The sequence below is a fragment of the Molothrus aeneus genome, chromosome 3, assembly GCF_037042795.1.
Source record: "Molothrus aeneus isolate 106 chromosome 3, BPBGC_Maene_1.0, whole genome shotgun sequence".
Lineage (NCBI taxonomy): Eukaryota > Metazoa > Chordata > Aves > Passeriformes > Icteridae > Molothrus > Molothrus aeneus.
Window position 1 is genome coordinate 46,319,529 of NC_089648.1, and position 26,931 is coordinate 46,346,459.

Genomic DNA, 26,931 nt, shown 5'->3' on the forward strand with positions numbered 1-26,931 from the left:
CTCACTTCTATAAAGAAACTATAGGTTTATGCAGTTCCACTGACTTTCAAAGCAGAAAGAGACACACTGAAGTCCAGCAGCATCAATTTTTATTCCCTGTCTCACCTGCACTTCATTTCACTTACTCCATGATAATTCTTACATGTATATATATACATACGTATATATATATACACATATATATATATATATATATATATACACATACATACATATATATGTATATATATAATATTTCAGAGAAATTGAGGGGTTAGGACAAAGTATTTAAGCACATGCCTGGCAACAGTACTGGTGTGTTTAAACCTCTGCATGTTTTTGCATGCTTTACTACATTAAGTCCTGAACACACAGGACAGTACTAGCAGTAAGACAAGTTAGTAGATAATACAGATACCTTAATTTTTCATTGCACAGGACAGCAGCTCCTGTAGAAACTGCAGCTTTTATTTCATAGTGCATAAGCTATCAACTTGGATAACAATTATCCAAGCCTTTAGAGGACATATCTTTCTGAATTCAGAAAAGGAGTAAATCACTTGCTGTCCCAGCATATCCAGAGGCCGCTCTTTATCAGTGCATCACATCACAGAAGGAAAGAAGACAAGAGGGTGGAAACTGGTCGGTGCTAAGAAAGAATGGGGGCTGCAGCAATGATAGAGAGACTACCTGAAGCCTGTTTCATAATTCAACATTCCTTATAAATTAATGGAAAACCTAACACCCAGGTATACCACTTATGCATTGAAATTCCACACGGGCTCCTATGACTGCAAAAGTGGATTCAACAGAATTCCTTAGATGTCAAAAATCTACTGGTACTCTGCACCTTTGAGAACAAACTCCAAGTCTTAATGAAGTTGTAAGGTCGAAATCTGATTAATTTCTGATTTGAAGCAATGCTTCATTCTAGCGTTTCCCTGTCCCTCAAAAGTACTCAATTCTAGCTTCTTGAAAATAATCCATGGTGAAAATATATATTATAACAGAGCCTGTTTTCATATCATTTATATGATACCACATATAGCTTACTATGACTTGAAAAAAGGCCAAATTTTAAATAAGGTGATAGAATTGATTTACCACGATCTTTATCTTTAAACTTTTTAAACAGTAACCAATTTGCCTCCCAGCTCTCAGCTTGAGTCAGACACTGTTAATTACACAAACTCAATTATTAGCCTTTCATATTAACACTTCTGTTTCCTTACACCTTTGCTATCCCTTCAGATCTAATTAAGCACCAACTCTTTACAGCACAGTACTTCCCACTGAATGGATTCTCACAACTCCTCTGCATTGGCCCTCCCTTGACAAGGCCTTGAAACGCCTACAAGGATTCAAAATGCTACTGCTGCTGTTTAGGTATTAAAATGTGAGGTTATTTCAGTAGATCCCAGTCCCTTTGCTGGCTATGCAAGACATCTACTGTAAAAAGTGTTCTTCATGTTCTCTGCCTGTTTGCCACTAAATTAATCTGTTTTCTTTGCACGTCCTTGGCTTCTCTAGCACTGGCAAACACTTGTCTTTTACACCATTCCTTTCTATCACTTCAAGTCTCAGTGGTAGAGGACAAAAAGACATTTTGAAGTTTACTGCAAAAAAGAAATGTACTAGATGATCAGAATGAAAAAATTAACAAACTATTTGCTTTACTATCTTGAAAATTGGTTTCTTGGTAGCTCTAAATATGATTTTAATTGTTATTTTCAACAAAATTAAAAGTAATGAAACTTTTGGCTAGCACTCTGTGTAAAATAGGATGAGTTACAGAAAGACCAGTGCAGTTTTAGGGGCTGGCATGCAAAGCTAATTTGAGCCCATTTATCTTTCCAACTGTTTCTCCCATCTCTCCAATTCCAGGTACACTACAAAGTGATAAATTTTGATGTCCTCCACACTATGAAAAGAGAAAGTAAAAGTCTTCAGAGAGAAAAAAATTTCCCCTGAAGTTTTCTTCTGCATATTTTGCACTTTGCATTGCCTCAAGGTAAATATTTGCCTTTTAAAGCTGTTTTACTATACACTGTCCTTGTCTCTGTAGAACCTGCTCCCAAGGGATTTTTTCCACAGCTACACATGTAAGAGACAGGATTTATGTGGTGACCATGAAACACACATTGCACTGCTATTCCCAGCAAGAGAAAAACTAATCCCAAACTTACTCAGTCTTAAGACTATACCTGCCACCAGGACAGCCACTGGGCTCACATCTGTCATACTGCTTTGAATCCTCTCATTGGTACTGCTGAGGAGCACATCAGCACCCAGGCAGTAAAAACTGGTCTAAGTATGGTGTGATGGCCAGAAGAGAACAAGGCACAAAGCCCAAACAGACAGGAGATGGCTTCAGGAGATGGTGTTCCTTGAGAGGAAACAGCTGGAGACAAAATCAGCAGCAAGTGCAGTGCTGATGCATCCAAATTAAACTCCACATTATTCAGACTGCTGTGGTCTTCCAATGGACAGCAAGGCTTTCCTACTTCTTGCCATAAACTAGCTCAGAGCAGTGCTGACTGACTCAGAGTTCATCCAGCAAACCCATAAAGAAAGAGTCCTCTCTGCTATTTTTATATGCTCTGGCTGCAAACGATCTGAACAAGGCCCTCCAGGATTTAGGAGCCTGAATGACCCAGACTATGACATCACAGAAAGTAAAACACAGCTCTTACTTGTGCCTGTTCTACCTTGAATTGCCAAAAAACATTTGTAACATGCTTCCTACAGTGCCCAAAGAAAAGAATGAGAATAATTTGTTAAAAGATAAAAAAGGGTCCTCTTGGGGTATGAACCCAAGTGAAAAACCCAAACCCACCATAAACACAGCACCGAAACTACAGTGTTTTACCTCTCACTTTCTGCGAATGGCACTGCCAAAACATCAAGAAGGACATCTAGATAATAAAAATATTCAGTGCTCTTCTAGTTCTGCTACTGGCTTTCTGTATTATTTCAGGAAGTTACTTAAATCCTTTGTGTCTCAATATATTTGCCTGAAAACAAGAATTCTTACCTACTGTATTTCACAGCTTTGTCAAAGGTGCCAACACATTCAGAAAAGACATATGGAGGTGTAAGTAACTGGAGTCACAGCTTACATCTCCTTCCCTTGGTGTCCTGCATTTGCAGCAGAGGAGAGGACTCTGCTGCAGCAACCCCCTCTTTACCAAAACCAGCCTTGAAAGCCACTGGTGAGGTGATTACTGAGTAAGTAACCACAAAACTCTCTGTGACTGTCTCCCACTCAGTAGCACACAAACCTCTCTCCATAATTCTTAGAGGGATGCATACTTGGTGTTTCTACCTGTGTATTTTCATTAGACTAGATTTTAATTAGACCTGGTGACTAAAGGCAGGGGTAGCTATCCCTAGTGGTCTGAGAAAGCAGAAAGAGCCAACACAGACAGAAAGGAGCTATTTTGCAACTAGTCTTTATGAAAGCAAAGTTGGCAAAAGCCCCAAGAAACAGATAAAGTCATGTTGAGTAGGTTAAATAGTTCACCCTGCCTTATGCAATTGCATGGCTACTCTCAGGTCCTTGATTTTTACAGTAAAACCATTCTGAAACCTAAATGGGAGAAAACAAGAGTACAACTGGTTTCTAAATAACATTCTAAAGTCCCTGAACACTAATTTTTCTCAATTTGCCCTGCTTTATTAAAAGAGTGTTTGCCAAACTGAGATAACATCTCTTACTGTTATAATTTTTAATCAGTGCAGCAATTCATGATTTACTCTTTCTCAGCTCTGGATGTGATTCTGGATCCACACTCACAAGCAGCCCTGTAGACTTCATGGACTGTGACAATACTTCAAACACACAAAAACCTCAACTGAATTATCTAACTTAATTTTCATCCTTAAGCTTCCTGTGTTTTTAAAAAAATATTTAGTAATTGTGCTCTGAAAGCAGACTTTGAGGAGAATGTGTCAGCAGTTAGCACTGTGCCCCTAATTAAACCAATATATTTATGGTCTCCATAAATTCCCTCTGCAGCTATAATATAATGCTTCTATATGTCAATTTCCTGGTATACACAAATGTTTTCAAATTATCATCACTGCCTTGCTGACTGTTTAAGATAAGGCCCTCATCTAGCCATGCAAAGGAGACCTAGGCTCTGTCACACATTAATGAGAAAAGGGAACCATTCACAGAGAGTTTTCTGCTCCTTCAGAAAAATCTCTGCTGACTGCATAAAAATGTTGCCTTTTGTATTTTAATTAAAGCGGCAGCATCATGAATATACATTTCTTTTCCTTCTTCTGCCTTAGCATCTCTTAAACAGCATATCCTTAATTTTTGCTGCAACTCCTTCAAATGCTAATTTAGGTTCCTTTGGTTAAGTGAAGTGCTGCTTTCTGCACTTCAGAGTGCAGAAAACACATATAATGAATGTCCTGAAATTTTCATCATGTTTGGAAAATGAACATTGCTACAATTCAACATTTGCAGGCTTAGTTTATTTTCTTGCAATTCTGAGAAAATTTGTCTTGGCAAATGAAAATCCAGGAGTGGTCAACAGCAAACTGTCAAGAAAATGGGGAAACCAAAAGCAGCAGAACATCCTGTATGGCAAACACCAGGAACACCTGGTTGCTGTGTCATTCTTCAGTGTCACTGAAGAAACATCATTTGTCATTTGTCAAATCCAGTCAATTCCACTGTTTCATACCCAATCAAGGAAATGATCTTTATCACTAGATGCTACATCAAGGCCTAATACTTCCAGCAAATTACTTAACATTTGAACACCTCTGTAAAACTATCTGTAAAATGGATATTTTAGCATTCAATGCACAGATGCAAATCATATGTAACAATCTGTCTGCCTACAGAGCAACACCACAACACCAAGACAAAACTATAAAGCCTGTCCTCTTCAGAGCATAAACCACTACCTCAAAATGTGTTTTCAGAAAGAGATGTCGTGATGACGAAGGACAGAAGCTATCTTACATGATATGTCCTTACACTTCTAAAATGATTTTTACAGACAAATCAAATGAGCACAGCAGAAATCTGCCTTCCTGCATGGTTTTAAACTTTTGATGGAGAACAGTATTTTCCAGAGGAAAGGAACGGGGGCGTTGCTGGGGAAATATGAAACTAATTTCAGCAGGAGTCTGTGAATAGGGTATTCTTTCATATTAATGAAAACCAGATCATAAAATAGTCTGTGAGCTAAGAAACTGGCAGACAATATATTAAATATACAAAACCACACATAATATAAATTTATATGTATTTATGTGTACAAATAATTACATAAAACTATATTAAAAAACAATAGCGTTTTCCCCATCATAAGATATGCTCAAGATATTGTTTTTTAACAATAAAAAATAAGTCAGGACTCTAAAATGCAGTTCCACAGAACAACAGAATGTCTGGCAAGGGAAAACAAGCTACACAAATAATTTTGTATCACAAAGCTATTGCATAATGTAAATCTGTGCAATATAGTTTGTCATTTGATTTCAAAGTCATCAGGCACAGGAAGAATGCAACTTTGTTTAGTTTACAAACATTTCAGGAAAATTTCAAAGCATATACAAAACACGAGGTATTATTATTATTACATAAAATTGAGAATAAAATAAACCACTTCATTTTTTCAGGTCAATTATTTTGAAAGGAAGGTTGGATAACAGTTGTCTTATAACCTGAGTTGACTTCCTAATTTTCAAGCAATAAATAAGGCCTTCAGAGTTCAAGATCAAATGATCAATTACTAAATTTATGGAAGGTTCTATTACAAAAATCAATAAATAGTGACTAAAGAAGGCATTATGAATAAAACAACTTCATAATACTGGTAACTCCACTTGAGAGGATGGCAAAATTTTCTACATAGCAAGTACATGCCTAATCAATCCATGCGATATAATTTGCATCGAACAAACTATTTAGCATTTTGCACGTGACCTCTGTGATGAGACAGGTTGAGTTATCTTCCAGTTTTGAGCCAGGTCACATGTAAATACAGGGTGGTCTCTGGACCCTCCACTCTCACAGACTGTCCCTTTTCTGCAAATATCCACAGTGGGATATGCTTTTCAGAAGGAGCTGAAAAAAACCACCTCCATCAGTGAAGATGTAATGGGACTGGGCAATTAAAAATTCATTCTTGTCAAAGCTAGTGAAATTTATATGAATATATAGCTATTGGTTCACACATAATTAGATCAATAAATATATGCTTGATCTCTGGGTGAAAGATTAAATGAGAAAGGTGCAAAGAAGAGACTGTTGCCTGCTTCTGTTACTGAGACGCACAGGGCTGGAAGGTACTGACATTACCCATTAGAGAGACAAAGGTTGTTTTCCTTTAAGGCTCCATCCTAAAGAAATGAACATGTCAATCCATCACTACTTCTAGGGAAATAACTGAAAAAGCAGGTTATTCTGGCCTAATGTTTGGGAATCAGATGCTGTGCAATATTGAAAACTGGAAGGTACTGCATTTAAACCAGAACTGCCCAGACAAAGACATTCAGGGTGAGGAACATCTGGGGAGCTAAGAGGTTTGCTAAAAAGGATGCAGGGATTACAGTGAATCATAAGGTAAGCACAAGGCTTCATGCCACGTTGTTGTGTGAAGAACCACCATTGTATTACAGATATTATGAATGCTAAAATAGTTTGCCTAGGGAGACAGTGGAATTAACGTGCTGGGACAGTTTAAAGACAGGTCTGATCAACATCTGTTAAGCATGATAAGGAAAGCTGAATCTATCTTGGGGCAAAGGAGGCATCAGGTGATTTCTCAAAATTATACAACAAAGCCAAGGTAAAAACCATGAAATACAACAGTACTTAAAACAAAACAGGTTCAGTAACACACCTTCAACCACAACAAAAAAAATTCAGATATTGTTGTATTTGTGTTTCACTTCTGGTTTACACATTTCACACATAACTACAGAGAGAATTTCCACTCCTCCTTTTGCAATAACTGGAAATTTTATCCCAGAGCAGGTGCTGCAAACTTAATCTGGTGTAGCTGAGATGCAGACTGCTTATAGTGATGTCTAATCCACAGCCGTAAGCAGAGAAGTTAAATAAACAGCTTCGCTTTTCGTTTATTCTGTGTTTCAAGGGACATTTTACATGTGCACTACCCTCAACTCACTAGTCTCCAAGGAACTGAATTTGCATAGATTTCTGATCTTTGCTATTCTTTCTATTGCTATTCTGCAGAAGTAGCATAGCTGGTAGCACAAAATCACTGCTCTCTAAGAGGTAACAACATCCAAGCCAGGCAGACAATGCCGGAAAGAATAAGGACTATAGAAGGATGGGAAAAAAGTAGGGTGTAGGAGGTGCTCAAGGAAAATAAAATGACACATGTGGGACAAAGTGAATGGAGAAAGGGGTGCTGTGAGGACTTTTACTCCAAGAAAATCTTGTGAAGCTTTGAAAAGATGCATGGGTAGACTAAAATGAGGAAGGCAGGGGGGCACAGGCTGAGCTACTAAGGAGTGGGATGCAAGGGGAAGATGACAGCGACTAGTAATGAGAACAGCCTAGAGAACAAATGTGGTGTCATGGAAGGAGAGTCAGTAGAGAAGAAACAGAGGGTCCTCCATAACTTCATGTCTCCTGTAAAAAGGCAGTACAGAGGCAATATCTGAGCTCTCACTGAGGGATAAATGTGATTAATCTAGAACAATGTGCCACTTCCTCAGGTATTTTATCATCTATCTACTCTGGGATAGAGGCTGACAAATCCAGCACTGGTGATCAAAGCCTTTCATCTGCCACTTAGCTGCCCTGACACAGCAGTGGAAATAAAAGTCTTACACTCAAACGCAGAGATAAATAATCCACAACATTCCCCATTTGGAAAATACCTTGCCACTCAACATAACTGCATCTGTGTTGATCTGAAGCTGCTGGTAAGACAAAGGGTACAAAGACTGATATGCTTGTGTTTCAAGAAATGTCTTGCTTTTGCATAAGCGCTTTCTGCAGGCTTATAAATTCTTGCTCAAAAGAACTTCCAATGTTCTGAAGGTAATAAGAAACAGGTCTGACTTCTGTAAGCCCTGCTCACCTGTCCAGTCCTGACATGAGCAACAGCAAGTAAGACCAGGACAAGCAGTGTGTTTAGTGCCAAATAAAGTTAATTTTCTTAGTATGATGCATAAGATGATTTTTTGTACACTCTTACTATAGATACTGAACTCTACCAAAGCCAGAGACATGGATCAATAGATTCCTTAAAAATTCTAATAGGCTACTCTTAATAAAAGGAGCTATTAAAATTACATTAAATACTCATGGGTTGTACTTGTTCACAAGTAGTCTTCATTTCGTTTTCATTCCACTGTTCAGACAGCTTAAAGAGCAAATAATTTAAGACACCCTTTTAGATTTCCAAATCTTCTTTGGTGTTTCTGTTTGGTGTGAACTGAAAAAAATGTGCCATTTCCCTCCAGTTAAAAAGGTGAGACAAAACACAGCTTATTTTGTATCATTCCATTTTGGGTGGGTTTGGACTATGAATAATCTATGTGCTACAGGGTCAGCATTTCTGTGTTATAAATGCTACATTACATAATGTATTACCATGATAGGATATGCATTTATATGGAAAAGGAAACAGATAAACACTGCCACCAAATTTTTTAGGATTACTCATTGACAAAATATCTATCCCTGGAAGTAAATGAAAGTTGCTAACTTTCAAGGTGTTTCTGAGATAAGAGATCAATTACAAAGAATCGCATTAGCAGTAGGAACTAGAATGACACTGTCTAATCTATAAGATTAAATTCAGATTTTTTTTCTTAATATGGAAATTGTAAGGCCTCAGTTTGTGGCAAACTTGTGATCTCATACAGAAAATATTCCTGTTTTCAAGACTGCTAGAGGGTGACAAGGACTGTGGTCATAAAATGATAAAGGGGAATAGGTGTAACAAAAATACAAGAAGACATGTCCCAGAGATCATGAAAAAGATGCAAGATCACTAGCTTTTTAAGAGAGTCCCTAAGTTTACAGGTAGAGATTTGAAAACTGCTGTGATAATCTCTAAAGAAAGCTTTCATACTTGAAGAGTTGCTACTGTGCAACCAAAAATAGCCTTTCAAAGGAATAATCTCACAGTATGTCAATGATAATGAATTATAAAACATTCTTCAGTGCTAGGAGGACCTCAAGATTCAACAGAGAAGAGTTAAAAAAGCCATTTATGTGAAAAGCTGAATGGAAACAACAGGTAATCTGCTATAAACCCAATGGTTATGTCTTGCCTTAACTATACCTCTTTTATTGTCAACAAAGGCCACTATAGAATAATGCTTGTTTTAGAAATCTAAGTAGTTCCAATCAGAAGAATCTCAATCGATCACTAAGAAGAGAAAATCAATTGTGTTCCTACTATTTAGGGAAAACAATAATATTTCCTGTTGCATGTAGCATGGATATAGAGTGTTTCCCAACACACTTTGCTATGCTTCCCATGAAAGTGACTTTTGGAAAAATGCCCATCTCCAACTTCATTGCAGACCTCCGATGTTCAGTATCACTCACTCAGATAAAACATCTTCCTGGCTTTCTTCTCCATTTGCTGACCGAACTATGGTCAGGAAGGTATTTCTATTTTTGTAATTTTAAAGAGCAGAAGAAATGCATTTAGGATGCAAACTCTAGGGATACTCATTTCCTTCCACTGCTCCAAATGAAGCTATAATAGAATAGATACCTTCTGTATTCTTAGTTTTTTTCACTGAACTTCTGCAGTTCATTCTTAAACGTTAACAGTTTTAATTCCTTCTGTCATTTTGTGACGCTGAACTAAGACAGGACTAACTTCAATTTTATTCTTTTGCCCCTAAGTGTTTTCAGGTGTATAAAACACTCAAAAAATCCCAACTGTCCAACCATGAGATGACTTTCTTTTTCAATTCTTTCATTTCTCTTTTCTCATTAGTTTCATCTTGGAGCTTACAAAGTTCCAGAGCAACCTATTGTAGTGGCAGTCAGAACCTTGACTGTGGCTCAACCACTTCTCCTACAGTACCTATAATGAAAAGGTCAAAACTGTTATTCCAAATCTCCTCCTTTGACCTTGTGCCTTATCAAAGCAAGCCTCATTATGGCCAGTGACCATGACAGATTGACAGAAAAAGAGTGCACTGGTGTGTGAACACATTTCTGCCAAGAACTGGCAACCATTCTAGCTCTAACTTTTAACAGCTTATAACATTTTTTTTGTGCCTTAAAATGACAAGTTGTGCTATGTAACTGTGGGGGTTTTTAAAATTGTTATTAGTTATTATAAATTATGTTGCACTATTACAATATTCTAGTCCATGCAGACAGTTCAGGTCTCATATAAGCACAAATATCTTGCTGCCACAAGAGTGCATTACCTGTTCTCTACTCCACCTTAGTTTTCTAGTGACCTCCCAGCCTTCTAACACTTCACTCCTTACCCTTGCAAACAAGCAATGACCAAATCTCCTTGTTTCCTCTTCTGTCACCTGAGAAATGCAGAGAGGTCCCAGCTCTTGGGGCACCTGCTCCTGATGCTTTGGACTCCCTGCCCCACACTTTCTGCCCCAAAGTTGAGGCTTCTTCCTTGAGCACACACCTGTGCCTCAAAAAACCCAAAGAAAACCTACAGGAGTGGAAAAACTGAGCAAGAAGCTCTGAAGAAGGCAAGTCCAACGGCCAAAATTCACATTCACCTTTCCTTCCTCCTAATGTCCTTTCCTACCTTCAGACCAAAATTTCAGCTACAAAACTCGATGACTACTTAGCTTCTGTAGAAACTGTTTACTCTAGCCAAAATGTAAAACACTGAAAATAATGTATTTAATTTGTTTATCTACATGTTTTTAACAAAGTATGTTCCATGTCTAAATACGCCTTGTCATTCAGTCATGGAAAGCTTTATGAAATACTTCCATGTTACCAAATAAAAGTCTAGAGTTGATGCAATTCTTGGTGTTATTCCATTTCCACTGTTTAAAGAAAATTTGAAGAACATTAACATTTCTTAGCAAATTAAGATGACTGCTACATAACATCTGTATATATTTCAAGAGCAAATGTGAGTTTACAGGTACCACCTGCAATTCAATAGCCACAAGAAAATTAACCCACTAAGACTAAACATAACTCAGCTCAAAGGAGGAAAACCAAACAAAATTACCAAATCTGTCAAAACACTCATCCAGCCTAGCATTAAGCTAGTCTTGCTATTAACTTGAGAAGCTACTCAAAGAAAAAGAGATCACAGGAGATAACTTTTCTGCTATTGTCTGTCCTACAAACAAAACATTATCCAAACTAATTATGGAGTAAAAAATAGCAATCAAGAAAAATAAATTTGAATTTTGCTAGAGGGTCAGCATCTTAGCTCCTTTTTAGACGATCATTCTGATGTGAAGTAACCAAAACATATAAAATAATTTAAAACATATAAATGTAATTATATTATTATTTATTTTATATAAAAATGTATAATATAAAAATAAAAAGGTGTCAAAAAACCTTGGGCTAAGATTCACATTCCTACTCCATTCCTGTATAACCATGTTTAAAATATCTGAATTTTTTAACCTGCATGTGAAAAAGAAAAGATTCACAAACTTTGTGAAGATGCCTACCTGGAAGATGAGATGTTGCTATTCCCATTGCTACACCAGGAACTATTTACATATGTGAACAGGGTTGATTAACAGATAAGGTTAAGACAGAATATTAAATTGCAGAGTACTGTGCTTCAAGATAAGAGATAAGAGTTCAGATTTCCTCAGGCAGAGGGAAAAACCAAACTTTGTTTTTTTACAGCAGTGGATCAAACCACTACCTCCTACTACTTTGCACACCATGCCCTTCATTTCTCATGCTTTCCCACAGGTGCTCAAAATGAAATATCTCATTTAAGGTTTAATATGAGCATTTTTTCCAGTCCTCACCAATTGACATTATGCCAGTGAAATTAACACGCTGAAGAAATCAGGAGTCTCTTCCACAGCACCCCTGTGTTTCTGTTACCCCTGCCATACGTCAGATGATTATTTCAAGTACAGGCAGGATGGTAGGAATGAGAGATGATGGCAGTCAGCTACTGACCAAGAGAGCTAGACTCTTCATCAGACCTCTACATGCCAGCTGCAAAGGGAAGTTGCCAGACCAGGAACACTTTCTAAAGAGTGTGGCACAGTTTTGAAGTACATCCTGCTTTCCTGAAGTATGGTCTAATGGACTGGATTTGAGGCTTGAGCTGCAGGTCAGCCATAGTGTCTGTCACCTGCTGGCTTCAGTGCTTCACTGGCCAGGATTTGTTTACAGCTACACCACTGTGAATTATTAGGTTGTTCTGAGCTTACTATAAATTTCAGGTTACTCTGTTGTAAATTTAGCTACAGAGGAGGAATTAGGGAATTACACAGGTAAATCTTCATCAGTGGCTGAATCTCAGGGAGGTGAGGCCTAAATAAGGATAATGATCCTAAAATTACCAGCTTCAAAGGAAGCAACAAAGGAAGCAACAAAGGAAGCAACAAATGTTTTTCAAGGGTTTTGAGGGTGGAAAGTGCTAGACAAAGGAGAAATAAAACTATTTGGTGAGCTTCTGTGTGGGCTAGCAACTGAAGGCTCCAATTATGTATAGCTTTCAACAGTTAACCACATGAACAAAATAAAGCTACTCTGATGACTGACTTCCTTTTTACTTCTCATTTGTATGACTTTTAGCACCTGGCATGTGCTTCAAAACTTTAAAATCTCTCTCTTTTGTCAAAATGGACTCCAGCTACAGCTTAATCTTTGCTCAGCTACCATGATCCTGAGATTAACTCAGTTGGTTAAAGCCTGGTGCCAAAAAAAAAAAACCTCACCAAGATTGTGGGATCAATCCCTGTATGGACTGTGCACTTAAAAGTTGAACTTGATGATCCTTGTGGATCTCTTTCAACTCAGAAGACTGATCCTGTGATCTGTGGACACACCAAGACAGAAAGCTGTCAGAAGCCTGAATTGTGTGCCCCTGGGAAGGGAAGGGGAGATGGACTTCTTTCAAATACTGTTTATCAGCCTATTTTGTCTTAGAGAAAGCTTACAAATTCTGATTTTTCTTTTGCTATCTTTTTATCGTCTAATTTATCTGGATGAATAAAGCCTCATATGATGAAAAGCTTGTCTATTTTTCCACATCTATAAATACTGATTTATTATGATGCTATTCCTATCATCTTTACAGCCTTAAATGCACCAGGGTACACAATTCAACTGCCACTAGTTTCACATGAATTGTAAACCAAACAATTTTACTGTGGTCTTATCACGAACTTCAACAGCAACAGGCAAAAGACACTGACATAAAGTAAAAATTACCAGTCTGTGTTTCGTAACAAGCTTATGAATTCCAAATTTTGCTAATCATTTCAAGTCTTTCTTCTTTCATTAATTTCTAATCCATAACTGATTTTATTCATCATGGCCACAAGCAATGCAAGAAATTAATCCCTCTGATAAGGAACTGAAATGGAATTCTTTTGAACATATTACCTGTTCATTTTCATATGTATATTTTTACAGGATTATTGCCTTTCCCAAATCTATTTGCTTGAAGAACCAAAGAAGCCTTAGCATCAGGGAAAAACTCGATGTAGTAATCCCAGATTACTTTGTTCCCTTTTGTAAAATGAAGCTGCAATCTAAACCATTGGGGAAAACCTAAAAACATAAATCAAGAAGGATATGACATATAGAAGTCAGGAAGAGGGATTTCCAGCTGATAGCCGTTTCTTTTCATTATTTTGTGGAAAACAGATTGATCACTCAGCAAAGAAATCACGTCTCTTCAAACTGCTTGAGTTCTCCTTCAAACACAAAATTCACAGAGCATCTTGTTTGAAATGGAGCATTTCTCTGTGTGCTTCAGGCGACACTGCTGAAACAGGAAACCTACACAATGCTCAGAGAAGATAAAGCATGGAAAGATCAAAGGAGAGTAGCTGTGGAGCATCAGAACCTACATCATGAAGAGCAGGGGCCAGGCCAGCAGAAGAGAAAAAAAAGGAACCAGTCCCTTTGAATTCACAGATGGAGGCCTGCCTTCCTCTGGGCTTCTTTTCTGGAAGAGTGTCCTCCTGCTGCAGAGAAACAGACATTCCAAAGCACATCCAGATGTGCACCAATACTCACGATGTGTTTCTCATTCTCCTCACAACATGCTCTTGATTTATTATTGATTAAGACCTGTTTGTTTTCCCTAATGACCTGCAAGGCTGTTACAGTTCTCACAAGCGAGATTTTTCAGCTAACCTCACGACATCCATCTTGAGCAGTATTCTTACTATTCCTCGAGGACACACAGTGGTGTTTCCCTACTTGGGGTCTTAGAAGAGGCACAAGCAAGTGCTACAATTAGTTGACATTTGAAGTTGCTGCCAGCTGTCTTCAACATACATGGATGGACTGGTGAGCAGTGGCTGGGGAACCACAGAAGGAGAGCACAGAGAGGCTGCCTGGGGAGTCAAGCTGACACTATGCAAAGACAAAGAAGAGTAATCTTAATAGAAAACATTACATCTTTTCGGTTCATTCCTCTGTTGGTTTAGCTGCTATCACATCACAAAAGTCTGACACTCTTCTAACACAGCCAATACACATCGCTGTCCTCCCAGAGTAATGCCACTCAGCTGGGTATCTTGGAAATCTAGTAATATCTGAATGGTAAGTTGGGCTGCAGGGCTGCACATCACATAAACTGTTCACTACAGAGTTTAGGCAGGTTTGAGTTGATTTTGTTTGTTAGTTTTGGTTTTTCTGGTTTTGTTTTTTTTTTCCCCTCAGAGATGCACCTTCTAAATGACAATTTAATTTGCTCTCTTTTTAAACAATTGTATCCATTGCAATGAAATTTACCAGCATGATGCTGTACATTTCCAGTTTTGCTGTCACTTTTAAATTCTAAAGGGAGAAAGAAAAAAAATAGATAAAGGGAGCTAAAGTTAGTCAATCAATTACTCCTTCCCTCTAGTCCTCAGGCTCCAATGAGATTAAATCACAGAGTTAATACAAATCCAGTCTGTCAGTTCCACCAGATCTGTGCCATTTATGGCATAAAAGAAGAGCACAGTAAGAATATATTCAACTGATCTAAGATTCAATGTAAAATTCCTGCTGTATGCAAAGGGGCAAGAAAATGATTACAAATGATGTTAGAAGATTAAGAATACCTAGACAGTTACAAAGCTAAAGAGAATTTCTCCCCTCCACAATTACCAGACTGCCAGAAGTCAGTTATCTTTTCTATTTATAACATACATATTATTTTGTTTATAACAGTATTATGAGCTCAGAAAAAAACAAACAAAAACCAATTACCTTTGACAGCCTATTTTTCCTGTAACACTGATGTGATCAAAAATATTTCAGAAGACCAGAAGTGCTAAACAAAAGATCCTACTCCAAAAAAACAAGGGTCCTCCAAAAGTATGAAAGGAATATAAGGTCACCCAAATCATCACAGCTGCAAAGTCCCCTGAGTCTCCAGCCTACAAATGAACAGATTTTGCCTAAGGGATTATTCATAAATGGCCTTCCAACAAAAACAGTGGTGAGGCTGCAGGAGGTCATTAGCTTGCAGAAAGTGGAGAGATTTTTACTTAGTCTGCTAGTATTAAGTGAACTAAGAACAGTTTAAGAATAGTATTCACTTTGCTGCATATGGAACAAGCCTTGCTTTGTTTTCATGTTTAATGCTAGCTCTATGTTTTAATGCCTTTGCTGCCTTCGTCTGTGATGAGACACTAAAAATAGCCTGTCTGTTCCAGAATTTCCATTGTGTCTACCTTTAAAAAGCTCCATTAATGATGAAATGTCATTATGAATTTAAATTATAAATATAAGCCTAAAATACTGAGAGACTGAGACTGCACACACAGTAAATCTCCATTATTTTCTAGGTGAATCTACTTTATGTAACTGATACTCAGGCCTAATCCCCCCTAGTTCAATCTGTACTGAGTAAAAATAAATCCACAATGATACTTCAAGTCCACACCTTCTACTGCTACTTTTTCTTCTGCGTATCTGCCCCATAAGACCTGGAGACTTGCAAAAAATTACGAAATCTTATCTGTGTTCTCCAGCTCTTTTTTTTTTTCTTTTTGTGCTGTAGATACCTTTTAAATTAAACTCAGATGTTGTTTATACTTTGGAGGGCCTCTTACAGCCAGCAAGACAAAACAAAACAGTGGGATCCTATTCCAGTGAGATGCAGAGGTGTCCTCTCAGGACTAATGATAACAGCAGCCAGTACTGAATTTGCAAAGCAGAGGTGATCATTTCATAGCAGGAATAAGCAGTCTATTCTAGGATCCTGAAATATTAATGTATGATGTGAAGAATAGCAGACATGACTAGTGTCAGCTATAGAGTAGACACAGGCACACTCCACAAACACATTCAGCATCCCAACTCCAGCTTTGGTGGCTAACTCTCTTGAAGATTATTTAAATATACATCAATCACTGACTGCAACTGTTCTGGGTGTTTTAGTGCACTTCAGCAAAGGCTGGCTAGTTTCTCAAATAGCCTGATGATAATGCCAACCAGTAGTCCTATAACAGACAAATGCAGCTCTAAAGAGGAAAAATCATTATTATTCTATCACTCAAATTACTAATTACTCTACTTTTGCTGCTTTTCCTCCCCTTTTTCTTGCTGTACATACCATTTATATGGGATGACATTACCTAAATAGTGAACTCCATCTGTAAACAAACAACTGGATGTTGAGCATCTTATAAAACCATGCACAGACAAGACGTAGGAAGACTACATTGATGTTGGAAGTAGGACAAGAAACTTATGATGGTTTTATGTTATCTTCTATTTTCTGGCTTTGCCTGTGTACATGTGCAGGTATTGTAAAAACAGGCAGGATTAGGCAAGGTAATTTTTCCAAATGAATTCATTGTACTTTATCACAGTGTATAGAGAGATTTTGAACACTTCCTCTTCTACACAATGAAATTAATTACATGAATGTGGGGAAAAAAGTATTCTACTATACCATTTAGCTTTTCAGTGGCATTAATTTTAGATAATTTGCAAGACAAAAGATGGATGCAACTTGTCAGTGCCCCAACTGTAGCTGTCAGAGTCCATCAGAAAACCTCAAGCCATTCTTTGACTTCAGGCTCATCAGCTCCAATACAGACCTCGGCAGCAGCAGTTGGCTGGCTGCTGTCAGTGATAGATGAGAACAGAATGCAGTTTGCTCTTTCATGGCTAAGTCAATGCTGTCCTGCCCTGCTGACAGGCAAGGCAAATCTGCTTTTGTCAGTAAGCCATGCAGGTATGACCCCAGAGACACAAAGGAAGCAGGTCATAGAATGGTTTGTGTTGAAACACATCTTGAAGATCATCTCGTTCCAACCTCACTGCAATGGGATTGCTCAAAGCCCCATCTGACTGGTTTTGAACACTTCCAGGGATGGGGCACCCACAACTTCTCTGTTCCAGTATCTCACCCTTCACTACATGCCCTTGTAAAAAGGAGTGTGCCTCTCCAGCTCTCTTGTAGCCCCCTTTAGCTACTGGAAGGCAGCAGTGAGGTCCTCGTGGAACCTTTTCTTCTCCAGGCTGAATGAACCTAGTTCTCTCACATCTTTCCTGTGCTGGGGACCCCAGAACTGGATGCAGAGCAGAGTAGAAGGGAAGAATCACCTCCGTTGACCTCCTGGCCACACTCCTTTTGATGCAGTGCAGGGTCTGGTTGGCTTTCTGGGCTGTGAGCACACACTGCAAGTCATATCAAGTTTTTCATCCACCAGCACCATTAAAACCTTATCCCCAGGGCTGCTCTTCATTCATTCTCCTCCCAGCCTGTACCTGTGCACAGGATTGCCCCAACACATGTGCTGGACCTTGCACTTGGTTTTTTTGAATGTCATGAGGCTTCACAGGTCAATCTCTCAAGCCTGTCCAGGTAGCCCCGGATGGCATCCCTCTCCTCCAGTGTGTTGACCACTCCACTCATCAGCGAACTTGCTGAGGGTGCACTTGATCCCACTCTCCCTGTCACCAGCAAAGATGTTAAACAGCACCAATCCAAATACTGCTCTCTAAGAAACACCACTCATCACTGATCTCCATTTGGGTATTGAGCCACTGGAGTGTGGCCAGCCAGCCAGTTCTTTATACACCTGAGCAGTTCATATGTCTAATTCATGTTTCTCCAATTTAAAGACAAGGATGTCATGTGAACAGTTAGAAAATACCATCCTCACAGAGTAACTTCTCTGGCCATAACTATATTTTAGCAGACGTCCACCTCAATATTACCGGATACATTCATTATGGGCCTGAAAATCCACTCTATCTACTCCACCTGCAGTTCTTCCTCAGCCAAAAGCCCACATGGTGTACAGGAATAGGCCAAATGCTAGGAAATGTGGGCAACTCCCATGCTGTTCACAAACATTAGTGTCCAAACCCAAGCACATTCTTCACTACAAAAACATAGGCAAAACTCCAAACACAGAAAGCACTTATCGTGTTTAGGGAGAACTAACAATCCTTGACAGCACTGCCATTTGGAAAAATATTCTGGGTTCAGCTCCATCTGCACCCACTGTTTTGTCACAAGATATGCTGCTTTCCCAAATAATTTTACCAAGTGATTTTTTTTAAATTCAACTTCAGAGCAGGATATCTAGACTGAAATGGCCATGGTGTGATAGGAAAGGCTGGAGAGCTGATTAGAAAGTACAATGTACAATCAAGATATCAACACTTGCGCCCAAACAGCTTAAAATTATTTCAAAGGGTACAGAAGCAGAAATAAACAGTTCATATTTCTGTCCTTCCAGTGGACGTGCTACAAAGGGCAATCTGGGCGAGCCGGTGCTAAATACATGTTCCTGCCAAAGCTCTGCCAACTCAGGCATGTCTTTGTTATTGCACTGCTCCTCCTGACAGGGCCTCTCTGTGCAGGGTTTACAGGATGCTTTGACTCCTGGGGTGACCTGCTCTTTCTCTTTGTTCAGAGCATTCAGTAAAAGCAGCAACCTAACCTAACCTTTTATGTTTCTGCTAAGTAATTTTATGCACTCAATACTGCATTTTCATATGCATTCAGTAACCACCACTCCAGCAAACCCCTGAAAATCTGCACTAATACGGCATGCATGTCAGCTCTGCTATATTCACTTCACTAAAGAGAGGGAGAAGACCTTTGGGGAGGGGAGGAAGAACTGATACACTGCCCACCTCCAGCTCTGGCACAACCCCACTGTTGGGAAGACAGGATGTAGCGACAGCACTGCTTTCTTCATCTGTGCTAGAAGAGCAATGTATGGCAGAGCAAGGTCAGCCTAGGCTAACAGACCCACAGTACTGGTGCATAATAATTTTGGAGCTGCATATATTTGCTATCTGGTACATTTTTTTTCTTTGCTATCATAGCACATCTGGGATGGGCATTGGGCATTTACCCCAACACTACTTCCCATTCACTATCCCCAAATGTCTGCCAATACACTGCCTTTCCTCGAGGTGTATAGAGACAAAAAACACACAAGTGACTCACTCTTCTGCTCATCACACTAAAATCACATTCTAGTCTACATGGCTATTTCCCCTTCTCTGTGTAGCTAAGTCAAGCTTGCCTGTTCATTGATGAGAGCAAGATTCAGCTGCAGTCAGCACTGTTTGGATCAGTTGTTGGGCAAGTGAGCTAATATCTATAGGCTCATATGTTATCAGCAGAATTGCTATCTTATGTCTAGAAAATGTATTATAGGAGTGACAGATGTAGCAAAAATGGAGCACTAATTTAATTTTCAATTGCATTGTCTTCTCTCTGACCTGGCAGTTCAAGAAGTCATCCCTGGACAACTAGAGTAAGCAAACTCAGTATCAGAGAGGCTGAAGAGGAAACTCAGGCTGTTTTTCACACAGCCACTTTCTCTGACTACAGCTTCTCTAGAACAGAATGAATCACTTGATGGTCTGTCTTTGGTTAGCTCACATTTATTTAAACCAGCGTGAAGATCTGCACCTTTGATGTGAGTTAATTAAGCTCACATGGCTTTTTCCAGCCTGGCTTCTGCAGCTTCAGAAGTGAGGGGAGCCAAATTAGGCCCATCTGTCTATGGAAGGGGTCCTCTCCCGCCATAAGGCACACTCCATTACCCAGCACAGGAGCTGTCTTCCAAGAGCACCAGGAAAGGGGGTTTCATTGCTGCCAACAGCTACCGAGAATACCAGGCCTGCCAGGAGTGGGGGCTTTCATGAGAATCACAGTCCTGTGCCATCACTTCTCTGCACAGAAGCCTTAAGGGTCTGTCTACAAAAGAATTTCCTGCAATAGCTTTTTGTTTAACCCTTGGAACTTCTTGGCAGCAACAAATCTGCAAAAACATTTGCTTTTTTTTTTTTCTATGTAAAAATAAAGAAGAAACTAACAAACTTCAGTGGGGCAGATGATGACTCCCTGCCTTGGTTCTGCTGCCATTAATTGTGTAACTGAAGTTTGTAGTCTCTACAAACTCTGGAAGCCTCTCAGTTGGTATCCTGGAATCCCAAAAAGAAAGAAGCCTTAAATAATCCACATCATCAGCTGTTACCAAGGCACTCTCAAGGACTTTTGCCAGAGCCCAGCAAGAAGAATTGGGAGATTCAGCTCCAAACTGTCAGAAAACACAGTTTCAAGATGATCTACTGGTATCTGTGGGGAGGTTATCAAAAAGGCATGTTTCATGAGAACAACAGACAACAGGTATAATTTGCTATGGGGAGGATCTCACAACACATTATTTAAAAATAGAAGTTCGCTATGAAGATAGCAAAGCAGTATTAACAGGTTTCTCAGAGACGGTGCAGCATCTGCATCCCTGGAGGTCTTCAAACTCAATGAGATAAAGCCCTGAGCAACCTAGTTTGAATTCAGTGTTGACACTGCTTTGAGCTGAATGCTGGATTAGGGACCTCCTCACGTCCCATCCATCCTGAAAAGCTCTGTGACCCTGCATCACCTGCTACAGGTTCTATAATGTACAAAGTAATGGAAAGGAGTTGGCAGAACTGCTTACATTTGGGAGCCTGGAACCAGTATTTGCACCCTGGACTTCTGAGAAGCCCCTCTTTACACTTTGTACAGCACAACTGAAAACCTGCACAGTTTCACTGTGCTCACACTGGGATCATCTTGGAGCAAGGAAACAATGCTTTCATCAGACAGTGCCTTGCCTCTGAGAGTTGAGGATTGCAACTAAATGTAAGCAAGGAAGAAATACTCTAATTAAAGAAGAAATAAGAAATGCAGACTCCAAGGCTTAACAAATCATAAAAAATACCTAGAAAAAACCTAATCTGGCTAATTCCAAGCGTTTAATTGAGTTGGCTGAAACATTTGCATGTGTGAACACAACCACGTACAGTTATTTCCCTGGGTAGAATTCTTCAAGCTGTAATATTGATTCTTCATCTGGAGCATGAATGGCAATTATTTGTTAATAAAGTTGTAACTGTTCTACATACCAAATCAAGGTCTTGGGAAACCCTCCTCTTGCGCAGTTCTTCCATCCTCTCACACACATCTGTGAAGCAGGTGTTATAGTAGTCTGCATACTGCTGTGCCAGATCATCAATATTTCCCAGTGACCCGTCCTACAGGGAAGACAAAGAAAACGGGTTCATCAATCTTTAAGTTCTAATTTAAAGGTAGCACCACAATTATGAAGGAAACCCCTGTCCCTGCAGCACATCAGGCTCAGGTCATCCTCTCCATCCCTATCCCAGAGCACACTAACAGCAAGAACTGCTGCAAACTGGATAACCAGAACAGCTCCTCACAATCAGGTGGAACTTTGTTAACTCCCACAGACAGAAAGAAGGCAAGGACAACAATGCAGTGGAACAACACATCCTCAGGCTTTATCTGCCTCAATTCTCTCCCAGCAGCACAAGGTTCTCCCAAGCAGTGGCTCAATCTTCCAAGAGCCAGTCATTACAAACATTTCACTGATGAAACCAAGAGTAGCCTCGCTTTGTGACAATGACTAACTGCAACTAAAAGATTTCTTACCAATACACCAAACCAGCCAGACTGCAAACAATGACACTCACAAAGACACTCTGCCACTTGGTCTTCTAAGATGTACGGGAGGCAGCAACATGGTTTGCTGAGTCCCAAATGTCTGCTTTGGGGGTAGGATTGCTACACTGCTAATAAAACGGCAATAGCCAAAAACCTAATTGTAATAATCTGCTGATTACAGTCCAAATTCATACTTTAAAAATTATGAATTAAGAAAATAAGATCAAAACAATAAGAAAGCTGAATTTTAAGTGTCCTGAGAAACCTTTCTAAGCATCAGATATGTATGCTCCATCTGTAAAGTGAGGGGGTGGGCAGGTACAATATGCACACCCTTAAGATACATCCAAACGATGGGATGGAATAATCTTGTATCCCTACTTGTCTAACTTATGAAAGAGCATGTATATCACTGAAAGAGCATGTATATCACTGAGTGCATTCCTTAGAAGGTAACACAGATGAAAAAGATAGGCTTTCTATGCCTATCCTGAGAGAAGGACAAGAATACATTGCAGACTATTATTTTATTGCTGCTGTTAATATATGCACACATATAAACATAAAATTATGCCTTGATTACTAAGAAAAAGCTAAGCAAGAGAGAAATAATCTAAAAATAATTATGCTAATAATATACATAAATTGCAAAGTTGAGTTATAGCATATGAGCTAGGAGGAACTTTTAATTAGTAACCACACCTTAATGAAGCTACTGTTACTTGGAAATAAGCACGTGGTCCCACTCTCAAGGTTCTGGACTACACTGCAGACGTAGGTTTGCTCTAATGAAGTATCACTTCCAGAGACATGGAAAAAACTTTCCAGTTTAAATCAAAGTGAAAGCCTATTAAATCTCAGTCTGTGAAAACTATTTTCTACTCTTAAAGTGTAATTCCACAGGTGGAACAATTATCTCCTGAAACTTTTGCAGATTTCCCCAGAAACTTTTGCAGAGCTCGCATTCCTAAAATTTAGAACAGCATTTTCTCAACACTACTGTGTTCAGTACAGGTGGAAAACAATTTGAACGTCACTTGTTGGAGCAGCAGAAGCAAAATAACTACACTAAATATATATCTACACTTTGACCCCTGCCCCCATACCTACATAATTTTTTACTATAGTTCCTATCTCTCAACCTGCCAAAGATCTCACACAAGAGATGTTTCAAGCATTAAAAGATTGGGGTCCCTATACAAATACATTTCTGGGAACTTCAGACTTTCCAGAGCTTTGGACAAACAACTTCCTGCACTGCACACAACAGTGCTACCCCGCCTTTCTACAGGAGCCTCAGTGCTACCTACTCACAGCGGAAGCCTACACCTTCCTACAACCGCCTCCTTGACATCCATCACTTCTCAACAAGCTGGGGAGGAAACTTGGACTCTTTGACTGTGCCACGAGTTCCACAAGTTTCCCTGTGCCACTGGACACTCCTCTGGTAGCTGAGGGTGTGCTTTCTGGTCCTACATTTAAACACTCAGTAGGAATAACCAGGAGTGCACTGCTGGGGAAAAAAATGAACACCAAACTGAAGAAGCAACCCCAAAACTTAACCTTCATTTGCTCACTTTTGTGGGCGTTAAGGAAGCCTGTATGACTTCCAAAGAGACGATGTGACATCTGAATCCCAGCCATACAATCATAACAAACATCACTCTCAAGGTTTATCAAAAATTCTCACTTTAGAATATCTTCCCCAGCCAGAGTCTGTTTATTCTTTGATAAGCTTTGCCAGTTAAGAATATTCAAGTTGGAAAGAGTCATGATATAAGAGCAACACCAGGAAGCATCATCTTATTAGAACATGAAAACTGCGTATCAGTCCATCTCCTCTCACAACTCTGGAAATCATACATTCCACAAAGTTAACCTGCTCTAAAAATACCCACAATTTTCAGAGGTAATTCACAACTTTGAAATTGCCTGAAATTCCCCAAATCCAATAATATCATGTGAACTTTAACCTAGCTGAGGGCCATTCAGAGCTGAGGATCTCAGCACGCTCCAGTGCTCCTCCCCACACCTCCTCAGACACGTGGTCATGGACCATTTGCAGGATAGCAATGGCACTGCCAGTGGATCAAACACAGCCAAACAAGTGCTCATTTTTTGCTTGTGCTGGCGTGCAGTTCACTGTGCTATTTTTAAAGGTAGCCTCCAAAAGACTGAAGGCCTCTGACTGTCCCTAGAACAAAATTAGCTTGACTGCAGCACCCCAATTAAAGCCTGCAGAAGGTGGGTGGCCCCACTGCCAGCAAGCACGTGGCTGCAAAGAAAGGCCTATTCACAAGTGACCAGTCCACCAGTGCCACCGTGTCCAGAGGAACAGAGCTGCGGGTATCACCCTGCCTGACTAACAGCAGGGATTGCTGGCAGTGCTCAGGGCTTGCATGAGGAAGGCTATGCTGCAAATGAAAACAAGCTTGATGTCCAGAAAAAGATGAAGGAACAGAAAAAAACCCACAATATGTTAGAACATACAGCTGACATAGAACAGACAGCTTGGCACACATGCTCATTACAGCCCTGCCACATGCTTTTGCTGGGGTCCAGACCAAGGGCAGCTACAGCTTTATGCAGTTGCCATTCCACAAGAGGCTGCATGCATCCTCCTTACTAGATGTGGAGAGCATTGGTGTTTGAAGCCCCATAGCTTCAAAATTAGAACAAAACCACAAACGTTTGCATTTGGACCTCAACTTGCCAGAAAGGTACAGTGGAAAATGCTGATTGAAGGATTTGTGTCTGTGGCCATGAGTTGCTTTTATGAGTCTATGTATGCAGGCAATGCAGAGAGCATTGGATTTGTCAAAAGAAATAAAGATACATAAGTCATCCCAAGACAAAGACAGCTAGCATCTCATGACCTGCAGCATCCACTCATGATTTCATGTAAGTAAATGTCATAACTTAACAAAGGATTGTATATTTGATTTATATGACCTCAAATTTGACCCCTACATAGAGTTATCTCCATCATCCTCCTTTATTCTTCAAGCACTACCAAAACCATGGCAAAACTTAGAAAAGAGAAGATGCTTCATTCTTCTATTGCACAAATAATGGCCAAGACCTATTTTAGGTATCATCAAACCACAAGTATAACTCATCTGAAAAACCATGACATTTTGTCTGCTCTTTAAATTGACCCCCCACAATGTTTCCAAATAATTCTAAACTGTCTCACACAAAATAACCAGCAGTGTACTTTGCAATTCTATTTTGGCTTTGAGTCTTTAAAAATATTCATATGCAAAACATTAGCTCCACCTTGATAAGTCATGCATTCCCTTACAAACAGAGTCAAAGGAATAGCTGGAGATGTTTTTAAAGATCTCTAGAATTATTAATAAAATAGAAGACTAAAAGCATAACTCAAAATATTTTAAAAAATATTTCACTCTGATGCACAAAGAGTAAGATCCAGCAGCAATTTTCATATGTTGACACAAATGTGGAGTCCCATTTTAGTTTCACAGGTAGGAAAAAGCACACAGTTATTTGATGTAAAAAATAACAAGCCAATGCAATATATATTAAGCCTTCAATAACGTACCACTATGTCCCATTTTGATATAGATGGGCATATTGATATTTGAGATAGCTTATGTGAGCAATGAAAAAATATATAGCTTTCAAATTCGTTCTTACCAATATATCTGCATTTCAGAAGCCTCTGAAATGCTCTGAACTGTCAGTAACACTTTTAAAAACAAAACCTCATAATAAACTCTGTTATTTTGTTACAAATTTAACAGTTAAAGCACTAACACGAAGAGTATTTTACACCAATTGTGTTTATTACCATGCGAACTGCAATGTTCCCGCTATATAATCCCACAGATCTTTCTGATGGAAAAAAATTTGTGAGTAATACAAATACTGAGCAGGAAAACCATTCCTCAAACACTTCATTGGTAAGAAGTTACAACACGTTTCCCCTAAGACTTCACTACAGCACAGACTCTTCCACAAAATAGTTTAATAGCCAGGAAAATACACAAATCTTTATTTACAAAGGGTTAAATGTAAAATGAAGATTTAATAGCCTAATGAAAACAGAAGTTCTCTCAGATTTCTATTTTCAGCTGTGATGCGCTGAATTTCCTAAATTTCCATTTTATAATGTATGCATGCAACATTTTTTGGCATCATAAAACACAGAGCAAAATGATGAATTGCCCTGAAATTCCCAGAGAATTAGTTCTGATATGCATGTGAATACCAAAGGAATCCACTGGGATTCCTGCTAATGGAGTGACTACAAAGAAAAGTTGGAATGATTTGGCACTTATTATAAAGTTAGAATTTATTGGTCACTGCACATCAGTTAGTTTAACGCCTTGGCAGAATCCTCTGTATTTGACATCTGAAAGAGTAAAAGAGAAAAGTGTTTTGCTAGAGAGCTCTGCTGGCTGTAAAATTAAGTAAAAATATATTCATAGTTTAATAGTATAATAAAATAAAAACACTAATAGCTAAGGAGGAATAACAGACTTTGCTAAGTAACAAATACATTTGATGAACCTGCCGAAATATTAGGCACTAGCAGAGCAGGCATACTTTCTGCATAAATTTCTATGCAGGACTAGATTTTTAGAAAAATCTTCCAAAAATACAACTACTTTACTCTGTACTTTTCTGTCTCAGAATCTGAAAAATATGTTACAAAGCAGCATATTCCGGCATATCCTCCTCCTATTCTGGCAGATATTAGGAATGTCAGGAAAAAGGTCTTGATTACTGGATGTATGTGCTCACTCTCCCAGCCCCTGGGTAAAATTCACATAACTGCATGAATCTCAGAAATGCAGAAAGATGTGGATGCTACAAGCCTGTTTGT

The 26,931-nt window shown here is 39.0% G+C and overlaps 1 protein-coding gene across 4 annotated transcripts in view; it reads right to left on the reverse strand.

Annotated features, from left to right (window-relative positions):
* LOC136554676 (SAM and SH3 domain-containing protein 1-like) overlaps window positions 1-26,931 on the reverse strand; it is a 537,178-nt gene that overhangs the window by 76,780 nt on the left and 433,467 nt on the right. For all 4 annotated transcript variants that reach the window (XM_066546819.1, XM_066546820.1, XM_066546823.1 and 1 more), the window contains one exon: window positions 21,521-21,649. In XM_066546819.1, coding sequence (XP_066402916.1) covers window positions 21,521-21,649 — 129 coding nt within the window. The remainder of the gene's footprint in view (window positions 1-21,520; window positions 21,650-26,931) is intronic.